This window comes from Xenopus tropicalis, chromosome 3 (genome assembly GCF_000004195.4).
Source record: "Xenopus tropicalis strain Nigerian chromosome 3, UCB_Xtro_10.0, whole genome shotgun sequence".
NCBI lineage: Eukaryota > Metazoa > Chordata > Amphibia > Anura > Pipidae > Xenopus > Xenopus tropicalis.
In genome coordinates, this window is record NC_030679.2 from 55,902,174 (window position 1) to 55,924,547 (window position 22,374).

Here is a 22,374-nt window from a genome sequence, read left to right on the forward strand (position 1 = left end):
TGGGGTGAGCGTACTTTTTACTAGCTTCATCCCACATATAATGATGTAAATGTGTTGATTTTGCAGAAGCTGAAATGACAGAAATGACAGTTCATATGGGGTATGTTCACATTGGGGCCCCTACATGCCACATACTTAGGTAAACCTATACATATTGGGCATCAAACTGTTCAGTGGACCCCAGGCATTCATATTTAGGGTGTTTTATTTGGTTACTTTATGACCTGTAGGAGATAAGATACTATAGACTAGAAGCTTTGAAGCGATTTTTAAAAAAAATCACAAATTTTGATAAAAACCAATAACTTTAGGAAAGCATTGCGACTTGATAGTTTGGAGTAGACAGACAGTTGTGCCTATTCTGTATTCCCCAGAATCTGTTCTTTCCAAAAATGTACAATTTTCTGGGATAAACCTTCTGTTAGTGGAATTTTGACCTTGAAATCCAAAGTATGCAGTTTTTTTGGAGCAGTGCTTTGGGAATTTGGTAGTGTACTGCTGGGAGTTTTTGACCTATACAAGTGAGAAATCTCCATAAAACTATATATATTTGGTATTGGCACGTTCAGGAGACATGGGACTTTCCAAATCAGTTGTATATTCGTGCATAAAATAATTTTTGTTTCTAGTATGTGTGATTATATTATGGAAAATTTGATTTTTTTTGCATTTTTAGACATTTAGAAGCCTATATCTTGTTACAGAATTGGAATTACACAAAAATTCTACCATATTTTGAAAGCTTAGGTTGTTCTGAAAAAAACGATATATTGTTTTCCTTGGTAAACTAAAAGTCCCCCCGAGGAAAGGCCCCTAAAGTGAAACAGTGCAAAATGTTCAAAAACTGTCTGGCAATACAAGTTCCGCTTTGACCAAAATGGCTGGCAGTAAAAGGGTTAAGCTGAAAGCCTGGTGTTGGCATTCTAAACCTCATTTAGAGTACCTATAGCACAAATCAGTGATTGCCACTGTTGTATTGCACCCTATGAAAAAAAGTGTGAGAAGTGTGTCTAGTATGAACTAAAATGGCAAAGAGAATATTATTATGAACAAGTATTAATATAGCAACAATTTAGTATGCAACAATATATAAAATAATGTTCATATAACAAACAGTACAAAACATCTTTATTCTTTATATACAGGTATGGGATAGGTTATCTGGAAACCCGTTATCCAGAAAGTTCTGAATTACGGAAGGGCCGTCTCCCATAGACTCCATTATAAGGAACTAATTCTAATTTTTGAAAATTATTTCCTTTTTCTCTGTAATTATAAAACAGTATCTTGTACTTGATCCCAACAAAGATATAATTAATCCTTATTTGAGGCAAAACAATCCTATTGGGTTTATTCAATATTTAAATGATTTTTTTAGTAGACTTAAGGTATGGTGATCCAAATTACGAAAAGATCCCTTATCTGGAAAACCCCAGGTCCCAAGCATTCTGGACAATAGGTCCAATACCTGTACTATGTGGCCTTCAATTAATATTGACAAATTGGACAGCAAAGTTTTTTCAAACAAGTTTTAATAAGGTTATAGAGCCCATCATCCTTAAGAGTGGGAAATATACGTTCACTTGCCATATAGCAAGGGCAGCCAGCTATACCTTAATGAGGAAAATGGATATAGGATGATTTGTGGAAAGCTGTTAAGATTGGCCTTTTTTGCACTGATGGTATTATTAGAGAGTGAAATTATTGGTAAGCCTAGAAATAAATTCTCTCAGCTCCTTAATGAGCAAGATGAAAAACTAAATGAATTTCCAGAAACAGCAAAAAGGAAAGACTATATTTTCCTGGAGTACACAGATAGATTTCAGTTGATAAAATTGTTGGTCACGTATTTTCAAGATATAATACTGTTCTGCTTCAGGGCTGATGCCACAAACTGGGAATTTTAATCCAACATCACCGTATTAATCTATTTCTGGCAGAACATCAGGAGAAATAGAGGTTTACATACATTTTAGATTCATTACTATATTTTTATCTACAAAGTATTCCATTTTGCATGCAAAAAGATGCATGTATTTAGAGCTCTCAACTGAGTTCAATAGGTGCAGCTTTGGTACTTTGCAGGATATGAGTATATGCCAAAAATAGTTAACCCAGTGATAATACAGGCCAAACATACAGTGGCTTGCAAAAGTATTCGGCCCCCTTGAACTTTTCCACATTTTGTCACATTACAGCCACAAACATGAATCAATTTTATTGGAATTCCACGTGAAAGACCAATACAAAGTGGTGTACACGTGAGAAGTGGAAGGAAAATCATACATGATTCCAAACATTTTTTACAAATAAATAACTGCAAAGTGGGGTGTGCGTAATTATTCAGCCCCCTGAGTCAATACTTTGTCGAACCACCTTTTGCTGCAATTACAGCTGCCAGGCTTTTAGGGTATGTCTCTACCAGCTTTGCACATCTAGAGACTGAAATCCTTGCCCATTCTTCTTTGCAAAACAGCTCCAGCTCAGTCAGATTACATGGGCAGCGTTTGTGAACAGCAGTTTTCAGATCTTGCCACAGATTCTCCATTGGATTTAGATCTGGACTTTGACTGGGCCATTCTAACACATGGATATGTTTTGTTTTAAACCATTCCATTGTTGCCCTGGCTTTATGTTTAGGGTCATTGTCCTGCTGGAAGGTGAACCTCCGCCCCAGTCTCAAGTCTTTTGCAGACTCCAAGAGGTTTTCTTCCAAGATTGCCCTGTATTTGGCTCCATCCATCTTCCCATCAACTCTGACCAGCTTCCCTGTCCCTGCTGAAGAGAAGCCCCCCCAGAGCATGATGCTGCCACCACCATATTTGACAGTGGGGATGGTGTGTTCAGAGTGATGCGCAGTGTTAGTTTTCCGCCACACATAGCGTTTTGCATTTTGGCCAGAAAGTTCCATTTTGGTCTCATCTGACCAGAGCACCTTCTTCCACATGTTTGCTGTGTCCCCCACATGGCTTGTGGCAAACTGCAAACGGGACTTCTTATGGTTTTCTGTTAACAATGGCTTTCTTCTTGCCACTCTTCCATAAAGGCCAACTTTGTGCAGTGCACGACTAATAGTTGTCCTATGGACAGATTCCCCCACCTGAGCTGTAGATCTCTGCAGCTCGTCCAGAGTCACCATGGGCCTCTTGGCTGCATTTCTGATCAGCGCTCTCCTTGTTTGGCCAGTGAGTTTAGGTGGACGGCCTTGTCTTGGTAGGTTTACAGTTGTGCCATACTCCTTCCATTTCTGAATGATCGCTTGAACAGTGCTCCGTGGGATGTTCAAGGCTTTGGAAATCTTTTTGTAGCCTAAGCCTGCTTTAAATTTCTCAATAACTTTATCCCTGACCTGTCTGGTGTGTTCTTTGGACTTCATGGTGTTGTTGCTCCCAATATTCTCTTAGACAACCTCTGAGGCCGTCACAGAGCAGCTGTATTTGTACTGACATTAGATTACACACAGGTGCACTCTATTTAGTCATTAGCACTCATCAGGCAATGTCTATGGGCAACTGACTGCACTCAGACCAAAGGGGGCTGAATAATTTCCGCACACCCCACTTTGCAGTTATTTATTTGTAAAAAATGTTTGGAATCATGTATGATTTTCGTTCCACTTCTCACGTGTACACCACTTTGTATTGGTCTTTCACGTGGAATTCCAATAAAATTGATTCATGTTTGTGGCTGTAATGCGACAAAATGTGGAAAAGTTCAAGGGGGCCGAATACTTTTGCAAGCCACTGTATGTCAATACTTGCTTCCACATCAGGTACTTTTGCTGTGTCAGCAGTCTACTGACCTGTGTATTGTGCTAAATTATACTATTCCCAATAACAAATGCATACACTTATATGTTTCACAAACTTTCTTGCACATTCTCATGCAAAAAGTCTAGGTCCATCACAAGTAGCTGCTTTACTTTAAAGTACAGCAAAAAAGGCTACTCTGCTAAGGAGGGTTAAAGGCTGGAGGAACCACACAATATTCTGTGGCCCTTCTTCAGGTGGGGGCATTGTTAAATGATCTCCAACATCCTTAAAGGGAACACAATTCTCCAATAATTTTGGTTACAAGTATGTTAACATATAGGCCTGTAATTCAGAATGCAAGCTTATAAAGCTGGTAGCATTTACCTATTCTAGCTGCCAGTTATTCTCAAGTAGCTCTCCTGACCAATATCTAATGCACTGCCACATGTCAGAAATCGTGTTGTTGCATATTGGGATAAAACAAACGAGTGCTCCTCACCTTTTTGGCGACAGATTGGTTTCTCCTCCTTGACCAGGGTCATTGGCAGGTTCGTGAGATGCTTCATAGTGCACAAAAAGTTCTTCAGCTGTTGCATGGGATTTCATACACAGCGGACAAATGAAACCCTATATGAATAGAATAAATGTCAGCACCAAAACGAACAGAAGAAATATAACCACCACCCTATAAGAGCCAAAAAAAGATTAGAAAAAAAGAGGTCAAATCATTATAAAATGATTAAAGCTGAATTTTGTAGATTAATGCTTTTCATAGCGATCTAGTTCTACATTACTTTTAAACATTCAGGAGAAAGGGATTCCTGCCCCAAAGAGCTTTTATTCTAATGATTAAAGGGCATGTGAGCTGTTTTTTCATGTGATTTCAGCAAATTCAGCTAATGAAGTCATAACCATGAAGATACTGTTACAGCAGGTAAATTCCCATTGGCTAAACCTAACAACTGGAGTCAAATGATATTAAACATACAAGCCTCCTTTGTGACATTCACTTATGGATGGTTTTGATGGGCTAAACAGACAAACAATAATGTTGATATATGGGGGGGGGGATATATTTCTTTCCCTTTTCTCTTTATCATGCTTATTATGATTAATGACTGATGCTGCAGTAACTCCACTCACATGATACATTTAATTTGAAAAATGTTGCTTGTCTTAGAAAAACAAGAAGGTAAACGTATCACCAGGCTTGCATTGGTACAATGGGTGTGTTTGCTACAGAAACACTACTATGGTTTATATAAACAAAGCTGCTGTGTAACCATGGGGGCAGCCATTTAAAGGAGAAAAGGCACAGGTCACAGCAGATAACAGATTGTTCGCCATTGTATTCTACAGTATCTGTTATCTGCTATGTAACCTGTGCCTTTTCTCCTTTTTTCCAGCTAGAATGGCTGCACCCTTGGCTACAATGCAGCTTATATGTTTAAACTATAGTAGTATTCCTGTAGCAAACACACATCTTTTAGCAGTACAGGGTAACAGTACAATATATTTTAATTACTTTTAAGTTCTCATTTTTAGTATTACTGTTTGTATATTGCATTTATTGGCTATATAGTAAGTTTTTGAGGGGATTACGATGATTTGTATCAGAATATGCTGCTCTCTCCTTTCACTTGAATCATAATTCATAAAGCGTCAAAAATTGAATGTAAAACATGTTCAGTTTGAATTTTAAGACTACAAATTGCATGTACAGTAGTAATGCAATTTGTTAAAATTCTGCACAGAACACACTACATTTCATTGTGATCACTAAGGGGCACATTTACTAACCCACGAACGGGGCGAATGCATCCGATTGCGTTTTTTTCGTAATGATCGGTATTTTGTGATTTTTTCGGCGTCTTTACGATTTTTGCGAAAAAACGCGAGTTTTTCGTAGCCATTCCGAAAGTTGCGCAAAGTCACGATTTTTTCGTAGCGTTAAAACTTGCGCGAAACGTTGCGCCTTTTAAGTTTTAACGCTACGAAAAAGGCGCGACTTTGTGCGCAAGTGTTAACGCTACGAAAAAATCGCGACTTTGCGCAACTTTCATAATGGCTACGAAAAACTCGCGTTTTTTCGCAAAAATCGTAAAGACGCCGAAAAAAATCGCAAAAAATACGAAAAAGTCGCAAAATGTTCGTTTCCAATCGGAATTTTTCCAATTCGGATTCAAAATCGTGTCTTAGTAAATCAGCCCCTTAGTGTACCCAGTGATCTTGCCTTTTACACTTTGGTGACCTCCAAGGCAAATAATTCTGTTTTTTAGACTACAACTTTGCAGTACAACAAGCAGGTGTCTATATGGCAATAAAAGTTAAAGTCAGACTGACACAGAAAAGAGAATTAAAGGAAAGCTGAACAAAGTAAACCGAAGTCTAACTATTTATTCATTCATTCATATGTATTCACCCACCACAACTGCTTCCTGCATTAATTATAACATCCTGTGGTTTCCCAGCAGAAATAGGGACTATACAATAATAATATGCAAGTTTGCATGAACTAATGTGTTAGTACAGAAACTATGGCACGTGCCTAATTCTTTCATATACACTACCTCTGGCAGAAAGATAGACGAAGGCAAATAGGTTCCACCAATGGCACTGATTTCCCTGGAAAGCAAATTATCTATGTCTTTCCTAGTAGGAAATTAATATAGTTTTAATGCGAAAAGTGTGATAATGTGAGGAGTATGGACTTCAGAAGTCTAATACACAGGGTGATGTCAGCTCCGCCTGTTATAGCACTGCACTGGGCCAGAATAATATCCTCAATGCCACCACACTGCTGTGATATCTTCACAATATCCCCATGCTAGTTCACTGTCCCTGTCATCATACAGGACATATAGGTAATGTGATGTCACATTACAAAAATGAATGTGTTAAGCATGTAGCCTACTGAGAGTGGTGTGTCCATAACTTAACATTGATCAAGACACGGCAATGGCACAGGAGGTTGCTAAAGGTGTCACAGCACTGCACTAGGCTTAGAGATGCTACCAATCCCAACCCTGCTGTAGTGCCATGGGGAACATGACTTCTAATGGGAGGGGCCTGCTGTACAGGGAGCCAACCCTTGATTTTTTTAAGATGGCGCAGTTAAAAAACTTGAGGTGGTGCTCAGTTAATGCTTTAGATTAAGACTTTAAGAATAAAATAATTTCTAAACACAAACTGTCTGTGGCTTGGCAGATTAAGAACTAGCCACCCACTTATTGTACGGCACTGCGGAATATGTTGGCGCTTTATAAATAAATGTTAATAATAAAATTAATAATAGCTGTGTCAGGAAGTCATGCAAAAGCAAACGCAATAACCTTAAGGCAACATTTAAAATTGTAATAGTGTTCTAGCAGAGAGGACCATTTGAATGAAACAAGGGAATAATGATGCAGAATTACCACCAGTAAGCCCCAGAAAGCACCTTTCACACATCCAGGGGCCTGATATTACTGAACTCTAAGCATTCAGACATCTACAGCACAATTGTGCTGTTAGTGTAATGCAGTCATGCAAATCAAAGACACAAGGCTCCCCGGATATATGATACAATGTAGGTGTTGCATTCAATATTCTTCTTAAACAAAAGGTGCCAAAGCAATATAGGATTTTTTTTTAATCAGAAGTCATAATCAGCTGGAAACATAAAACAACACACAGTTACACCAGGTATTTGAGCAAGAGGCTTCTGTTCCTTTGTTTCTGAATCCATATGCTCATTCTCGTAATGGTTGGCCAGTTCACTAGAAGTGATAAACGTTTTCATGCATGCTGGACAGATGAAGCCCTGCAGAACAACACCTTTTAGGACAGCACAAATATCTCTTAAGCTTAAGAAAATGTATATGCTTCTAAAAGACAAATCTAAACAGACATCAACTGCTTTCGATTCTTGTTACTTCCACTTAGGTATCAAATACTGCCTATCACATAAGAGAAAGCGATGATTACATGGCATCAATTTTGTCCCTGAGCTCAAGTAACAGACAGCAACACAGAGCATGTTCTGTGAATCAAATGAAAAAAAGAAGATGGGTCATCCTTAAAAGCACAGATGTCTGCTAATGGACTGTGGTTGCCTTCGGCTGGTACAGAACTCTAGAATATAATGTGCAATATTTCTGCCCTACTTCTTAGGTAAGGGATCCTTGCCCAAAATATGTATTTTTGCATAATAAAATAATATATAATTGTAAGCAACATTCTAATATACATTACTTACAAATTTTCAGTGGTTTTAAAGTTATTAGTAAATGTATTGCTGAGGTCCCAAACAGAGATTAGTCGCCCTCAACAGATCTCTGCCACTGCGGGCGAATAAATTCTCCTAAATGCCTTTCCACTGACAACAAAGGGTACCGCCAGTGGAAAGACCTGGCCAACGTTTTGGTTTTCTGAAGTTGCGTGAAGAGCTATTTTGAAAATGGGGGAATCTCCTCCACCTGAAAGCCTGCTAATAACCCCTTAAAAAAATCAGAGCATTATGAGTTTAAAAGGATGGTCTCCGGTTTTATAAATATGCTACTGAACTAGAAATAAACCAGCTTTATCTTCAGTTACACAGTTTTAAATCATCATGGTTTAAAGATGCTTTTAATCATTTTCCTGTAAAGAACAATTAAGATATACACAGAAGAACAGTTACACAGCAGCCACTGATTTCAAACAGCCTGTGCTCTTCTGAAGGTGATGAGATAGCAAGGTCCCTGCTCAAATGAACATGTAAGCTGATCATTATCCAAGTGATTCCTGAATAAAAATCTTACCTCTGATGAGCTTTCAGCATTTCCTGGAGTGGCTGATGAGTCAGATTCAGAGTTCTGTGAGCCAACTCTGCCAGGAGTCTTAAACAAATGAAACACAAGACAATTAGCAAGGCTCTAACATAAAAAGTATATTAAAAGGAAATTTTCAAAACAAAAAAAAAAGGCCAGTATAATCCTGTGACACTTGTTCCATGCAACACATTTCCTCATAACACAAAACATTGCACATCTCCACATTCTTTCAAAAAATTAATCTGAAAATGTATTTGTATGTATATTTTTATTTAGAACAGAGCTCAAAAAAATAAGAAAATAAAAACAAATACAAAAATACAGTTATAGTAATAACATTAAGTGCTTAGTGTGAAAGGAAAAAGGTTCCTGCTCCGTAAAGCTTACAATCTAAAAGATTATCTTGTGCTTAACATTAAAAATGTGTTTTAAAACACACTGACAGCAAGAGTTTAACACATATGCAACACTATAATGAGCCAAATTCCCCCCTTCCTGGTGCCCTCCAATTAATTCAACGGGATGCACCTGCACTGGTGCTTATCCTTCTAGAGTGCATTTTCAGGTGTACTCTTTTCAACACAATGAAAGTTAGAAGAGCTGAGGCGATTTCAGACTCTTTTGCTCCCATTATAAAACCCTGCCAAAAATCTTGTGCTATTAGCTTGAAGGCTGTACTTGTCTGTATCCAATAAATATGGTAGATCAACTATGCAATCCAGTTCAGTTGGTGTTCACCCAGAACTACTATAACATTCTGAAAACCCTTGGGCAAACCAGAAGACATGACATCCAAGGCCATCAACCACCCACCCCTCCTTGCAGCCTACCACAACCCCAACTTCTGCCATCAGCCCCATTGCCACAAGTCCTCACCTGCTGCTCATGTTCTTTCTGCCAGAACAACACTGGTGGTTGGTGGATGGGTCCACTAGGGCTGGTACTTACAATGATTCTTCCTGGTACCCTGGGGGCCAGTTCAACGCTGCTAGATTCTATAAAAAGTCTGACAATGTACTTTCTGGGAAAAAAGTGTGTTTGTGTCAATTATTTCTGCGAATCATAGTAATCCATGGAACATTAATGCCCCAGTGATCTGTAGAAAACACAATTATTCTTTCAGCTTGTGAACGTGTGGGTTAAAAATAATGAGCTTTTAATTTTCAATCTTACTTGAAAATGCACCCCAATTAGCTAACCAAATAAAAAGTACAAAACCTTGTCCCCTACCACATAACTGTCAATAGTATCTCTATCTTTGTACCTGTTATAGAAATGCTTGTGCATTTTAACTATTCATGTTTTCCTGTGTGCAGCTTTATTACTTAATGGCAGAGTGAGTCAGAAGCTGAATCACACACACAGTTTTAGGCAAAGAGCCATGTATCATGTGAACTGATTAGCAATGTGTGATTACAAAAATCAAATGATGGCAACAGCCTATGCTATGGTTGAGCAATATTTTTTACATTTTCTCTAATTTCTTGTAGGTCTTGTAAGTTAAATTTATTATTTTCTGGCTGCAATTAGGGAAAGAATGTGCACTGAGCAGTAGGTGGACCATCTAAGCCATTACTTAACTAATTGTTTGCAGAAAACAAATACTGCACTTCACATTTTGCCATGTATACTGGTGCAGCAACATGTGTCTGCATGGAGGATTGTGCAGCTTGGACAGGAAACTTAATATCCCCTTATGGATTCAGCTAGAACAATAGTTTGCCAAGTCAGTCCATCTTGGCCCAAGCAGACATTAAACAGTATCCTGTGATGGTTGGCCACAAGACAACTAAGCCCAACAATACAGAAAAAAATGACAACACAAAAGACAGGGTGCAAAGGTGAAAAGCAGCTCCAATCTGCTTAAATTAAACACAGAGACCTGCCTCTGTCTCTAGGAATACAAAGCTGGCTGTATTTGGCAGCACTGCATTCATGGGGGAGGATGATGGTAGAACACAGGCACCCAGCCACCCACCACCTAACTTGAGAGGCAGATGCAGGGTGAGATAGGGCCTGTAGGGCAAGTGGCAAGGACAGGGTTGGCCTGCATCTTCTAAAGTTTCACACTGCACTGGATTATATATCCAGCGCAAAGTGCAGAGTGCAGCAAGACCCCAGACAGATGTGCGCTCTACATAAGTCACACTCTTGTGTCTTTGTAAATTATATTCATCACAGTGTTTCTAGCACTAGCTGATCCAATGATTAAAAATGTGAAAATTCAAATACCACTCAGGAACATTAACAATTTCATTCAATGAGAGCTCAAAAGAACTTTAAGTAAAGTTATATTAAGTCAAGGACTAAACCAACACATAAACCCTCAACTGGTAAGTCCTTGCCAAACGTCACCAAGAGCCAAAGTACACGCATTAGTCATTCAGGCTACTGATTTACATGTGGATTTAGGTGCGGCATTACATAGAGTGGAGTGTTCATTTCAAACAGAGGAAATGGCATTGGAAGAAAAAAAAATAAACAAGGTTAAAGCATTATCTGACACACAGAAAACATTAAAAAGAAATATATGCCAGTTTCTCCAGAAAAAAATACTTACTGTACATGCATGTTAATTTGGTGCAGGGTAATAAAATAGAAATATCCATTGATCTGGTACCTTTAAGAGATAGTACAATGAAAATATAAGCTTCATTTCATGAAAATGAATAAGCTTCTAAATATAATCAATTAAAAATGAAATATCATTCTGAAGTCATTAAGTATCTTATATATTCTTCACAGCAATCTTTATCTGTACATGAGCCAGAGGTGAGAAAGAAACAAGAGAATATAAAAGCCAAAGATCATGATTACCTATAAACTGCTTATCTAGTCTTGGTCCAGCAGTGTGAAGCGGACTGTCCCTGCACCAGTAGAAAAGTAAAGGGAGGTCCTTGTGCAGAAAGAGCATTGGCCATTGGTTTTAATGCGTTAGCACTGGCTGAAAAACAGGTATTACAGTTCCTGGCAAAGAAAGTCAGCTAGCTGGAACAACTGTGAATGTCAGCCTTTGCGATGGCGGGAACATGTATGGTCATTTCCCAGAGTGACTTCCCCTGCTTGTGGTAGATGCCCTGGAGATTCCATTAGTTGGGAGCTTCTTTCTTAATATCTTTGTCAGCAATGCTCTGCTGCCGTAAAAGTCTGAGTTTTTTTTCTTAAGCCGATCTTGGGTTAACAGAAAAGCTGTAGTATCCTGGGGCACACTGGCACTGCCACATTTATGGATGGAATGCTTTTCATCACTTCCCTGGTTTGAACTGTATACAGTGAAGAACATCCTGCAGGCGGTCTCCTCTGGGACTATCTGGTGCCATGACAACTCTTTTACCTCCTGGTAGAGACAATGAAGTGGCAAGGCCCTGACTGAGCACCCTGCTCATATAGTTTGACTTTTCCCATCACTAACCTTTCTACCCTGTTGCTATCCTTAACTAAATCTGGCAACCAATACTTGCTATGCTTAACCCTAACCAATATATTGCCACCATATATAATATATATCGGCACCAATTATAAGTAACTAAACTAGTCATGACCCATAAGTTTCTGATGCAGACATGTTTCCATGCCACATGAGGACTAAAGGTCCCCATACACGGGCCGACAGTAGCTGCTGATATCGGTCCCTTGGACTGATTTGGCAGCTAATCGGCCCGTGTATGAGCACTTCCGACAGGCCTGGCCAACGATATCTAGCCTGAAATCGGGCAGATCTCGATCGGCCAGGTTAGAAAATCTAGTCGGATCAGGGACCGCAATGGCTCGTTGATGCGGTCCCCGGGCTGACTTTACCTATGCCCATCATTATAATTCGATCGTTTGACCCCAGGGCCAAATGATTGAAATATTCTGGATTCTCCCGATATCGCCCACCCGTAGGTGGGGATAATCGGGAGAAGATCCGCTCACTTGGCGACATCGCCAAGCGAGCGGATCTGCCAGTGTATGGGGACCTTTAGGGGTCCCTGCGCTTCAACACTGGAAGGTTATAGACAGCACACATCTACAACATAGTAATCATACATAAAGAAGCATCCTAGAATGAAATAGGCATGGTCTCACACAAAGGTGCAGATTTACTAAAACTCTTTTCTCATATTTTTAAAAATTCGACTAAACTCATTTCAACAAATGTCAGAAATTGCGTCTTTTTGAAACTGTCTCTCCAAAAACTCAAACTTTTCAAATTGTCGCACAAAACCAGCATCGAAAATCCAAAACCTCAAAAGCTTTGAGGCAAAAGAAGGATCTTTCAGGAAAGGGAAGGGACAGCTGCCATTCAGATTCTTAGCCATTTATACGCATAGTACATCTCATAAAAGGTGCAACTTTTTTTCCATAACTTTTAGCGTTAAAATTCGAACCGCAAAAAAAAACAAATCAGACGTTTAGTAAATGGCCCCCAAAGAGTCAACAGGTACTACAACACAAAGACATGTGTAAGGTCCCCTAACACCTTTGTGACCTACTTTTGTAATGACACTGATGGGCTGAATTTATGCTCCTAAAGTTTTATACTGTCAACATATCAACCACCATCGAAATACACACAATTAGAGATAACTATATGAACTTCCAGACATAAATATAAATGTATTTTTTTACAGGCATAAGTGATTCTACAGATTGAAAGGAAACATTGATACTGATAACAGCCATTTCCTAACCCCTCCTTAAGCTAACAGTTTCATGAAACGCCACTTTCACTTTAGGGGCCTTTCCTCGGGGGGACTTTTAGTTTACCCAGGAAAACAATATATAGTTTTTTTCAGGACAACCTAAGCTTTTAAAATATGTTTTTTTTGTGTAATTCCAATTCTGTAACAAGATACAGGCTTCTAAATGTCTAAGAAATGAAAAAAATAATATTTTCCATAATATAAACACATATACCAGACACAAAAATTATTTTATGCATGAATACACCTGATTTGGAAAGTCCCATGTCTCCTGAACGTGCCAATACCAAATATATATATAGTTTTATGGAGATTTCTCACTTGTATAGGTCAAAAACTTCCAGCAGTACACTACCAAATTTCCAAAGCACTGCTCCAGAAAGCTGCATACTTTAGATTTTAAGGCCAAAAATTCCACTAACAGAAGGTTTATCCCAGAAAATTATACATTTTTAGAAAGAACAGATTCTGGGGAATCCAAATTAGGCACAGCTGTCTGTCTACTCAAACTATCAAGCTGCAATGCTTTCCTAAAGTTATTGGTTTTTATCAAAATTTGTGAAATTTTTTAAAAATCGCTTCAAAGCTTCCAGTCTATAGTATCTTATCTCCTACAGGTCAAGTAACCAGATAAAACACCCTAAATATGAACGCTAGGGGTCCACTGAACAGTTTGATTCCCAATATGCATTGGTTTACCTAAGTATGCGGCATGTAGGGGCCCCAATGTGAACATACCCCCCATATGTACTGTCATTTCAGCTTCTGCAAAATCAACATTTACCGTATTTTCCGGCGTATAAGACGACTGGGCGTATAAGACGACCCCCCAACGTTTCCAGTTAAAATATAGAGTTTGGAATATACTCGCTGTATAAGACTACCCCTCTTCAAATACTCGTTACTCATTACATAGCTTTTGCATCTTTGTCAACATCAATCACAGGCAATTCCAGCGGACACTCTGAAGGACCAGGGCAAAAGTCCTGCCTGGCCCATATCCAGTTTCTATTAAAGGGGAAGTAGCAATAGAGCGCCCGGAACCCCCCATGCCCTTGAATAAGTCATCTGTCGCTAGTTTTTGCACTATAACCCATCGGCTCTGCATTAGGATACTGACCAACAACGCAGGACATATAGGGCAATAACTTAATGGCACCCAGATGTTCACCCATTACTGCGCAATCCAGTGCAATCAAATACAGATCACCTGCAGAATCTAATGTTCCCTTCTCCCTGTGGGGGATCAGTAAATGATCAGTATGAAATCAGTAAATGATCTGCACGTATGTTCTGCCCCCTGCACCCCCCCTGGCCGTTCGTACTGCGCAAAATAAAAATAAAAGCTAATATCAACCTTGCATCCTTGGGCACCCCTCACATCACCCCTCAACCGGCGCATCCCTTTGTCGCGCCGCACGCACCTCCCCCATGCGCTGCCCCAGCCTGCACAGATGTCGCGTCTTGCGCGTATGCGACGTCTGTGTGCAAAGGGGGGGTGGTGAGAGCGGCACGACAAAGGGATGCGCCGGTTGAACGAGGATGTGAGGGGTGCCCACCCAAGGATGCAAGGTTGATATTAGGTATTATTTTCTGTTTTATTTTTATTTTTTGCGCAGTACGAACGGCCAGGGGTGCCTAACATACGTCCACACGGGGGGGGGCGGGGGGGCGAGCGCACTCGGCTTATACTTTGAGTAAGTACCCGGCGTATAAGATGACCCCCGACTTTGGCATGGATTTTTCGGGGTTAAAAAGTCATCTTATACACCGGAAAATACGGTACATCATTTTATGTGGGATAACGCTAGTAAAAAGTCAATTCATCCCAGAAAGTCATATTTTTGGAACGTACACATTCCCCCAAATCTAAAATGGGTACTCATGTCTTTCTACTCCAAAGTACCAAGCCGCAAAGCTTTCCTAAAGTTGGCAATTTTGATAACATTTCCAAAAATCCACTCAAAGCTTCCAGTTTCCAGCATCTTATCTCCCACATATCATTAGGTACCAAGATAAAACACCCTGAATTTGAACGTCAGGGGTCCACTGAACAGTTTGATGCCCAATATATATAGGTTTACCCAAGTATGTGGCATGTAGGGGCCCCAATGTGAACATACCCCCATATAATCTATCATTTCTGTCATTTCAGCTTCTGCAAAATCAACATATTTACATCATTATACGTGGGATAACGCTATTAAATAGTACATTCACCCCAGAAAGTCATATATTTTTGGAAAGCACGCATTCCCCCAAATCTAAAATGGGTATCCATGTCTTTCTACTCCAAAGTACCAAGCCACAAAGCTTTCCTAAGTTTAACAATTTTTATGGCATTTCCAAAAATCACCTCAAAACTTCCACTATGCAGCATCTTATTTTCTACAGGTCATTAGGTACCAAGATAAAACACCCTAAATATGAACCCCAGAGGTCTACTGAACAGTTTGATGCCCACTGTACATAGGTTTATCAAAGCACATGGCACTTAGAGACCCCCAAATATATCCTGTGCACACTAATTTCATGGCTTACCTTTACCAAATTCATAAACACATGGCAGTTTTATGAGGGGTAGAAGCTGCAGAAATGTAGGTGACCCCTAAAAACCCTATATTTTTGGAAAGTACACATTCTGAAAAATCTAACATGGGTAAAGAGTCCTTTCTACACCAAAGTACCAATCTGCAGAGCTTTCCTAACATTAGTGGTTTTTATGACATTTCAGAAAATCGAATAAAAATATTGCAGTTTGTCGCATTTATCTCACACAATTTATTGCATACAATGGCAAATCACCCCAAATAGAAACACCAGAGGTCTACTGAACAGTTTGATGCCCAATTTACATAGAAATACCAAAGTCTGTGGTGTGTACTGAACCCAAAATGAAAATAGCGCATATGGATTTTTCGCTACAACTCAGCTTTTGCACACAGAGCCCCCTGACAGAGTATTATGTACCGTAACACCCCCTAACTATACAGAGACCCCCAGAAAACCCATATATTTTTGTAAAGTACACATTCTGACAAATCCAACAAGGGTAAAGAGTCCTTTCTACACCAAAATACCAATCAACAAAGCTTTCCTAAAGTTAGTGGTTTTTATGACATTTCAGAAAATTGCATAAAAATGTTGCAGTTTGCCGCATTTATCTCTCACAATTTCTTGCATACAAAGGCAAATCACCCCAAATAGTAACACCTAAGGTCTACTGAACAGTTTGATGCCCAATATGCATAGATATACCAAAGTCTGTGGTGTGTACTGACCCCAAAATGAAAATAGCGCATATGGATTTCTCACCTGCCAACTCAGGTTTTGCACAGAGCCCCCAGACAGCGTATTATGTGCCATAACACCCGCTAACTATACAGAGACCCCCAGAAAACAATATATTTTACACATTCTGATGAATTAAAAATAGGTAAAGTTATTTTTGTACACCAAAGTTACACATGGCAAAGCTATGCTAAAATCAGATCAGGAACACTAATATAGGGATAAAAGTGCAATAAAACCACAAAAATTGTGCAAATCAATGAAACAACAAAATAAGTCACATGACAGCATAATTAGTGGTTAGAATATCTGATCCAATAGTCACGCTGTCAAAATAAACAGTTTTTAGGGGGAAAAAAATGTAAAAAAAGACGTAAAATGAAATAAAAATGTAAAAAAAGTTTTTGTGAGCTTGTGTATACATGTGCACATGTAAAAGTTGTGTGACAGTGTGTATTTAAGTGTATATTAGTGTATATAAGTGTGCAAAGTGGAAAAAGAAAAAACCTGTGCTAAATTGTGTTGTATGTGTGTATAAATGTATGTAAGTGTGTGTAAAAGTGTTTATAAATAAAAATAAAATCGCACTTACCTGTCCTGAAGATCAGATTGCTTGCCTGCTCCTCCATGCTGCAGTCCTCGGGAGTAGGTGGGAGGCGGCGCTGGGGGGGGAAGGAGGAAGCAGTACAAACAGCAGATGCGATCGCATCTGCTGCTTGTAGGACGGTCCTGCGACAATCGCATCGCAGGACCAACCCCCCAACCCCCTCGGCTTGTTGCTGAAGGGGTTGGGGGCACATCTGTCTCTCTGCACCGGCGGCTTTTGCCGCCGGTGCAGAGAGAATCGCTTAGCCAGCAATAACATAGGTACTACGTTGTTGGCAGGAAACTGCTTTTTTTTAAAAAACAACGTAGTACCTACGTTGATGGCAGGGAAAGGGTTAAATCACTTACTTAAATGAGCACTAAATCCCCAAAACAAATATGGGACGAAAATGCTGTATTTTATATACTACATGTACTGTAATGATTCAGGCCTTCAAAGTTGTGGACAGGGGGTCACCATCTTGGATCTTGTTAGGACACACAGATACTCAATGTGATCTGGGCAGTTGTTAAAAGCTAAACTTATGAGTTGTCATAAAGCAGAAAATGCTACAGGGCTGATCATTAAATTCTTAAGCAAACTGCACAACTTCAGATTTACCAATCTTCACTGATAAAGGACTGTGGCAGCCTTGGGATGGTACAAAATCTCAAAACATAATGTGCAGCAATTTCAGCCTGTTTCTTTGATAAGCTTTAGTTCTCCTATACGCTACTTAATTAGATCCTGGCCAGCCTGTTCTTGTCAGACCTCCTTTCAACTCTGCCTTGAACACAGCCAGGAGCTCATTTATATAGATTAACAGACCAGCTTAACTTCCCTCCATGCCAAATGACTTTAGCTTTGGCCCTTCCCCACCAAAAAGCTACACTCTCAAATAAGTTTTGGGGCTTTCACATTAAAAATATCCAACCAATATCACTTAAGTAGATTTTGTTTGGTCTATAAAGGCCATTTAATTTTACTTCCAAATCCATGCATCAGTAAGTAGAGATGTTCAGCTTTGAACATTTTAGATATGGCATCTTGTTCTCCAGATCAAGCAAGGAACTATTTCGGACCATATTATTATCTGTTTTGGCATGGACAGGTTTATTTGGGCCATGCACATTCTGATTAATATAACCAGTTTAAAGGATGGCATTTTGCCGAGTCCCAGCCTGGATGTAAATTGGGACAAGATTAAAAAAATATCAACCCAGATTGCTCCCTGTATTCCAAGATGTAGTAATTTCCTTTATAGGGAACAATAAGTCCTTCTCTGGGTTATTAATAAGTGGGTTATTGTTCTTCTGCCCAATGATGAAAACAAATTGGTGAAACGCATCTGTAAAAGAAATGACAAAAGTTCAGCCACTTCAGACTTTAAATAGATTTTATATTTACCATATGTAATTTCTATCTACTCATAGTCTTTATAAGCACAATAAAATGCAATAACACTTAATCTCAATTGTATGAAGAGATAGAGCTGAAAATATAAGAGTCTGCTTTATTATTTAAGTAGCTAGGGAAGTGTTTGGCTTAGCTTAATATAATGCTGCAGTGCGTTAAGTACTATATATCCAAGTACTTTTTAGAAATGGATAGGATTTTGCAGACAAGTTATTCCTGCACCTCTCCTAAAGTATAGCGGATTAAAGCAGATTTGTCCCACCATAAGGCTGGTGCTACCAACACCAGCAAAAAACTTCACAGCACCATGTTCTTCGTAAGCCCATCTTCAACTCCAGTCATTCAATAGGCCAGGTATAGGTGCACCAAGCTATCTTGAGATAGGCCCCGAGTCAAATGGAACCTGCTGAATTAGTATAAAGTTCCACAGCAGCTCTATCTACGAACGTGACTTGCTATTAAAATTTGACAGGAATGTCTCTTATATATCTAACACGAGCAGCTTGCACAATGCAAAGAAAGGCAACAATCGGCCCTGTATTGTTTAATTTTTCATCACATTTCTGTGCTTTTTTTCAGAGCACACAGATCTGTGGCATCCCCCGTGGACTGAATGCTGACTGCGAGCCAGCATTCAATCTAAGTGGGGTGGCCGCGGGAAAACACGTAGGCCTTCCCAACCTGCCCCAACTTACGTATCATTTATGCAAGGTAGGGAGCATATGGAGGCACTAAACCTTATACATGGTGACAACTTGGGTGAATAGGAATTAATTAAAAATCTTCCCTCTATATCTGTTTTGGCCAGCAGTATACCATAACCACATTCTGTGACCAGCTTAATTGCTTTGTCGAATAATGTATATTACACACTGCTGGGCAGGTCTTGACTGGCTTTCAAAATAGACCCTGGTATTTTAAGTACACAGAGGCCCAAACAGCCCTTCACCAGCCCACTAAATATGGCTTCTTAAAGAGACCCTTCTGGCATTTGCCTGTATCCACAGGGCCTGCTGCTGGGTTAATGCAATATGCTATTATGATGGACAGACCCTTAAGGAAGGACAATTATGGATGGTTATTTTTGGGGCACTAAAATTATTCAGTAAAAAGGATATTTACTCTTCCTCTAAGCAGCATTTGCAGGTATTTTCACAGTTTTATAACTGGGGCCCCTGAGGTTCTTTGGGATGTAGCCCAATTACTGCTTTGTGTCCTGGGGATCAACAACCTTCATTTACTGTCAGGTTGACTTTTTATTAAAACTTGTGCTGATAGATAAATAGGTCACGCCCCCCCCCCTTTCCCCTATAGGCCTCAAATATATCTATATACTTAAAGAGCCCAAGTGAGGTCTGGTCTAGTGCAATGTGCAAAGTGCTATTTTCACACATAAATCAACATTTTTTTTTTCAAACAATGCAGCATTTTTTCTCAGAATTGCAAAGTCACTGCAGCCATCCACAGTGCCATGAATCAGGTGCACATTGTGGCTAGAATCTGCAGAGTTAAAATTAAGTAATTTCCAGCATATGTGGCAAAAGCATCATTAGCTTAGTATAAGTCTATTGCTATTGATGCAACACGCTGTGAGAACCCTAGAGTCACCACCATATACAGGTGGCAGTAATTCCAGGGTTACCTGGTGTTAATAAAAACATCAGCAGATGCAGGACAGACACAGATGGATGTGAGTACAATTATCATTGCAATAATCCATTTTCGTGTGTCGCACTTGTGGCTTCATTGATAAATGAGCCTCCAAGAGTAATGGAAAGTAAAGTAGTAACAAATTACTGCAATAACAGTTAAAAATGATCAGTCTTACCCATTTGCTGCTGAGATTCACAATGTGGCCTTGTCTGGCTGGAATGCGGGATCTGCTCTTGGGCTCCTGTGACTGATCTGCCTAGCAGCTCCTGCTGCTGCGTGAAGCAAGGGAATGAGAGAGAGGGGAGAAGGGAGGAGGAATTCAGAAGCTCCATCTCCATTGGTGCTGTGTGTGAGAGTGGTGATCTTGCCTTCAAGAGTGTGCCAGGGCCACTGAGTGGTGCGACCCAATCCACTTGCGCTGCACTTTAGAACTGCCTCAAGCTGAACTGATTTGCAGCAGAGATAGGGATGGCCAGACCGGTGCATTCTCAGAGCTGGTGTGCACCACTGGCCTGGTTCTTCTTTAAATGCCTTAATGATAACTCTTCATTGACCACAGCTCCAATCCCATGCCTGGTATTCACCTGGCATTCACTTACAAATCTGAATATATCAGCGCTGACAATAGTAAATCATCAATCTGTACTGGACAAATATTTACCACCACAACTCCCAGCATCCCCTCTATGAAGTGCTGGCAGAGAGGTACAGCTTTTAAATCAGTGTAACAACGCTACCAGCAGTATTGGCTGCCAGGCCAGCACTCCCTGGTTGTGCAGGCCCTGCTCATTCACACCCACTCCCACTCACACACACACACTAACATACTCACACACTCACCCTTATACACACTAACATACTCACGCACACACTAACACACTGACACTCACACTGACACTGACATACTCACACTCATACACACATATCACTGGGCAGTGGCATTCACGTGTTGAGCTGCCAGCCTTCCCCTCCCTGCTCACCAGCTGTAAAATCCTCCTGAACATGTCTGTGCCAGGGCCCGGCGGGCAGATATCTCTGTGCAGCCAGAAGCCAAAAGGAAAGACCGAATGCGGGGAAGGAGCAGAGGCTACAAAGGCTCTTGCCTGTTACTTTCGTATTGTATTGGTTTCAAAGGGGAAGAGCATAGAAAAGGGGAATGTCTTTTCTTCTCGATCATTCAAACCAACGACAATGTTTACAATCCAAACCTTCTGTTCTGTCAAACAGCTGCAGCCTGTTCCCACAGCGCCCTCTAGCCAACTTCCAGGGGATTGCTCTGTGCTGCAATACACGCTCTTCATTTGTAGAACTGTAGTGGTTAACAAAAAGATAATATGCTTTTGCTGATTTACGTTATTTCTCCGTTGAAAGCACTGCCATTAGTGTCTGATAGGGCTTTGTCTCACAACTACATTAATAATTACCAAAGGAATATCTAATCCCGTTACTGATAAACTGCCCATACATGGGCCTATGTAATGTGCCCCATTTCTGACAACCTGCCCTACCATTATCTGGCTGAAAATCGGACAGGGATCATTTAGACAGATTTGAAAATCCTGATTGATGCAGACTGAAAAGGACAGTATTAGAGCTGATTGTTAACCTCCCTGATGAGAATGGGAACAGCCTTGCACATGGGTGACCTTACCAAAAGAGTGAATCTATTCTTGTATGGCCAACTTTACCAATTTAGTGACGTAATGAAAATATATTGCGGAACTGATAGGGTTGCCCTTATTTTTTGTTAAATAATACTGACCTTCTGGCAGGTTGGTAATGATGTCATGTGGGGGTGGGGTGATAACATCATGGGCAGGACTGGCATAGGCAGGACAGGCATAGGCAGGCCTGTCCTTATAAGGGGGAATCTGGGAAGGAATTGTAGGATATTACCTAATTGCCAGTAAATTTGTAGTTGGTAATTTACCGACTGGGCCAGTCACATATTGGCCAGATGGCAACCCTAGGCACTGATTTTGGTTTAAAGAGGGTTTAACCAACCCCATAACAGATATATAACGTGTCCTTTATTTACTAGTCATCCCTCCATCAGACTTATGCATGCACATGAGACAAAAATCAGAAAGTTTTAGTCTACAGCATGTCAGTCTATATTTTACTGCAAAGTACAAAAAATGGACACAATTTGCATGTTTTTTGCACCCAACCTTACCCCACTTAAAGTCTCTGTGGGT

At 40.0% G+C, this 22,374-nt stretch overlaps 1 protein-coding gene and 1 long non-coding RNA gene across 4 annotated transcripts in view; both read right to left on the reverse strand.

Annotated features, from left to right (window-relative positions):
• eea1 (early endosome antigen 1) overlaps positions 1-21,434 on the reverse strand; it is a 61,355-nt gene extending 39,921 nt beyond the window's left edge. The window contains exons 1-4 of one of the 3 annotated variants that reach the window (XM_012959889.3): positions 11,363-12,296; positions 11,106-11,165; positions 8,534-8,611; positions 4,252-4,379 (exon numbers count right to left, since the gene is read on the reverse strand). In XM_012959889.3, coding sequence (XP_012815343.2) covers positions 4,252-4,358 — 107 coding nt within the window. In that variant the 5' untranslated portion in view covers positions 4,359-4,379; positions 8,534-8,611; positions 11,106-11,165; positions 11,363-12,296. Of the gene's footprint in view, positions 1-4,251; positions 4,380-8,533; positions 8,612-11,105; positions 11,166-11,362; positions 12,297-21,156 lie in introns of those variants that run through there. The other 2 variants (XM_002935315.5, XM_004912917.4) reach the window with 2 other exon arrangements.
• On the reverse strand, positions 17,445-21,150 carry LOC116409734. The gene is made up of 2 exons (XR_004221973.1): positions 20,352-21,150; positions 17,445-18,455 (listed from the first exon to the last, which is right to left on the reverse strand). It is a non-coding gene; the product is annotated as an uncharacterized LOC116409734 (long non-coding RNA).
• Positions 21,435-22,374: the final 940 nt, after the last annotated feature.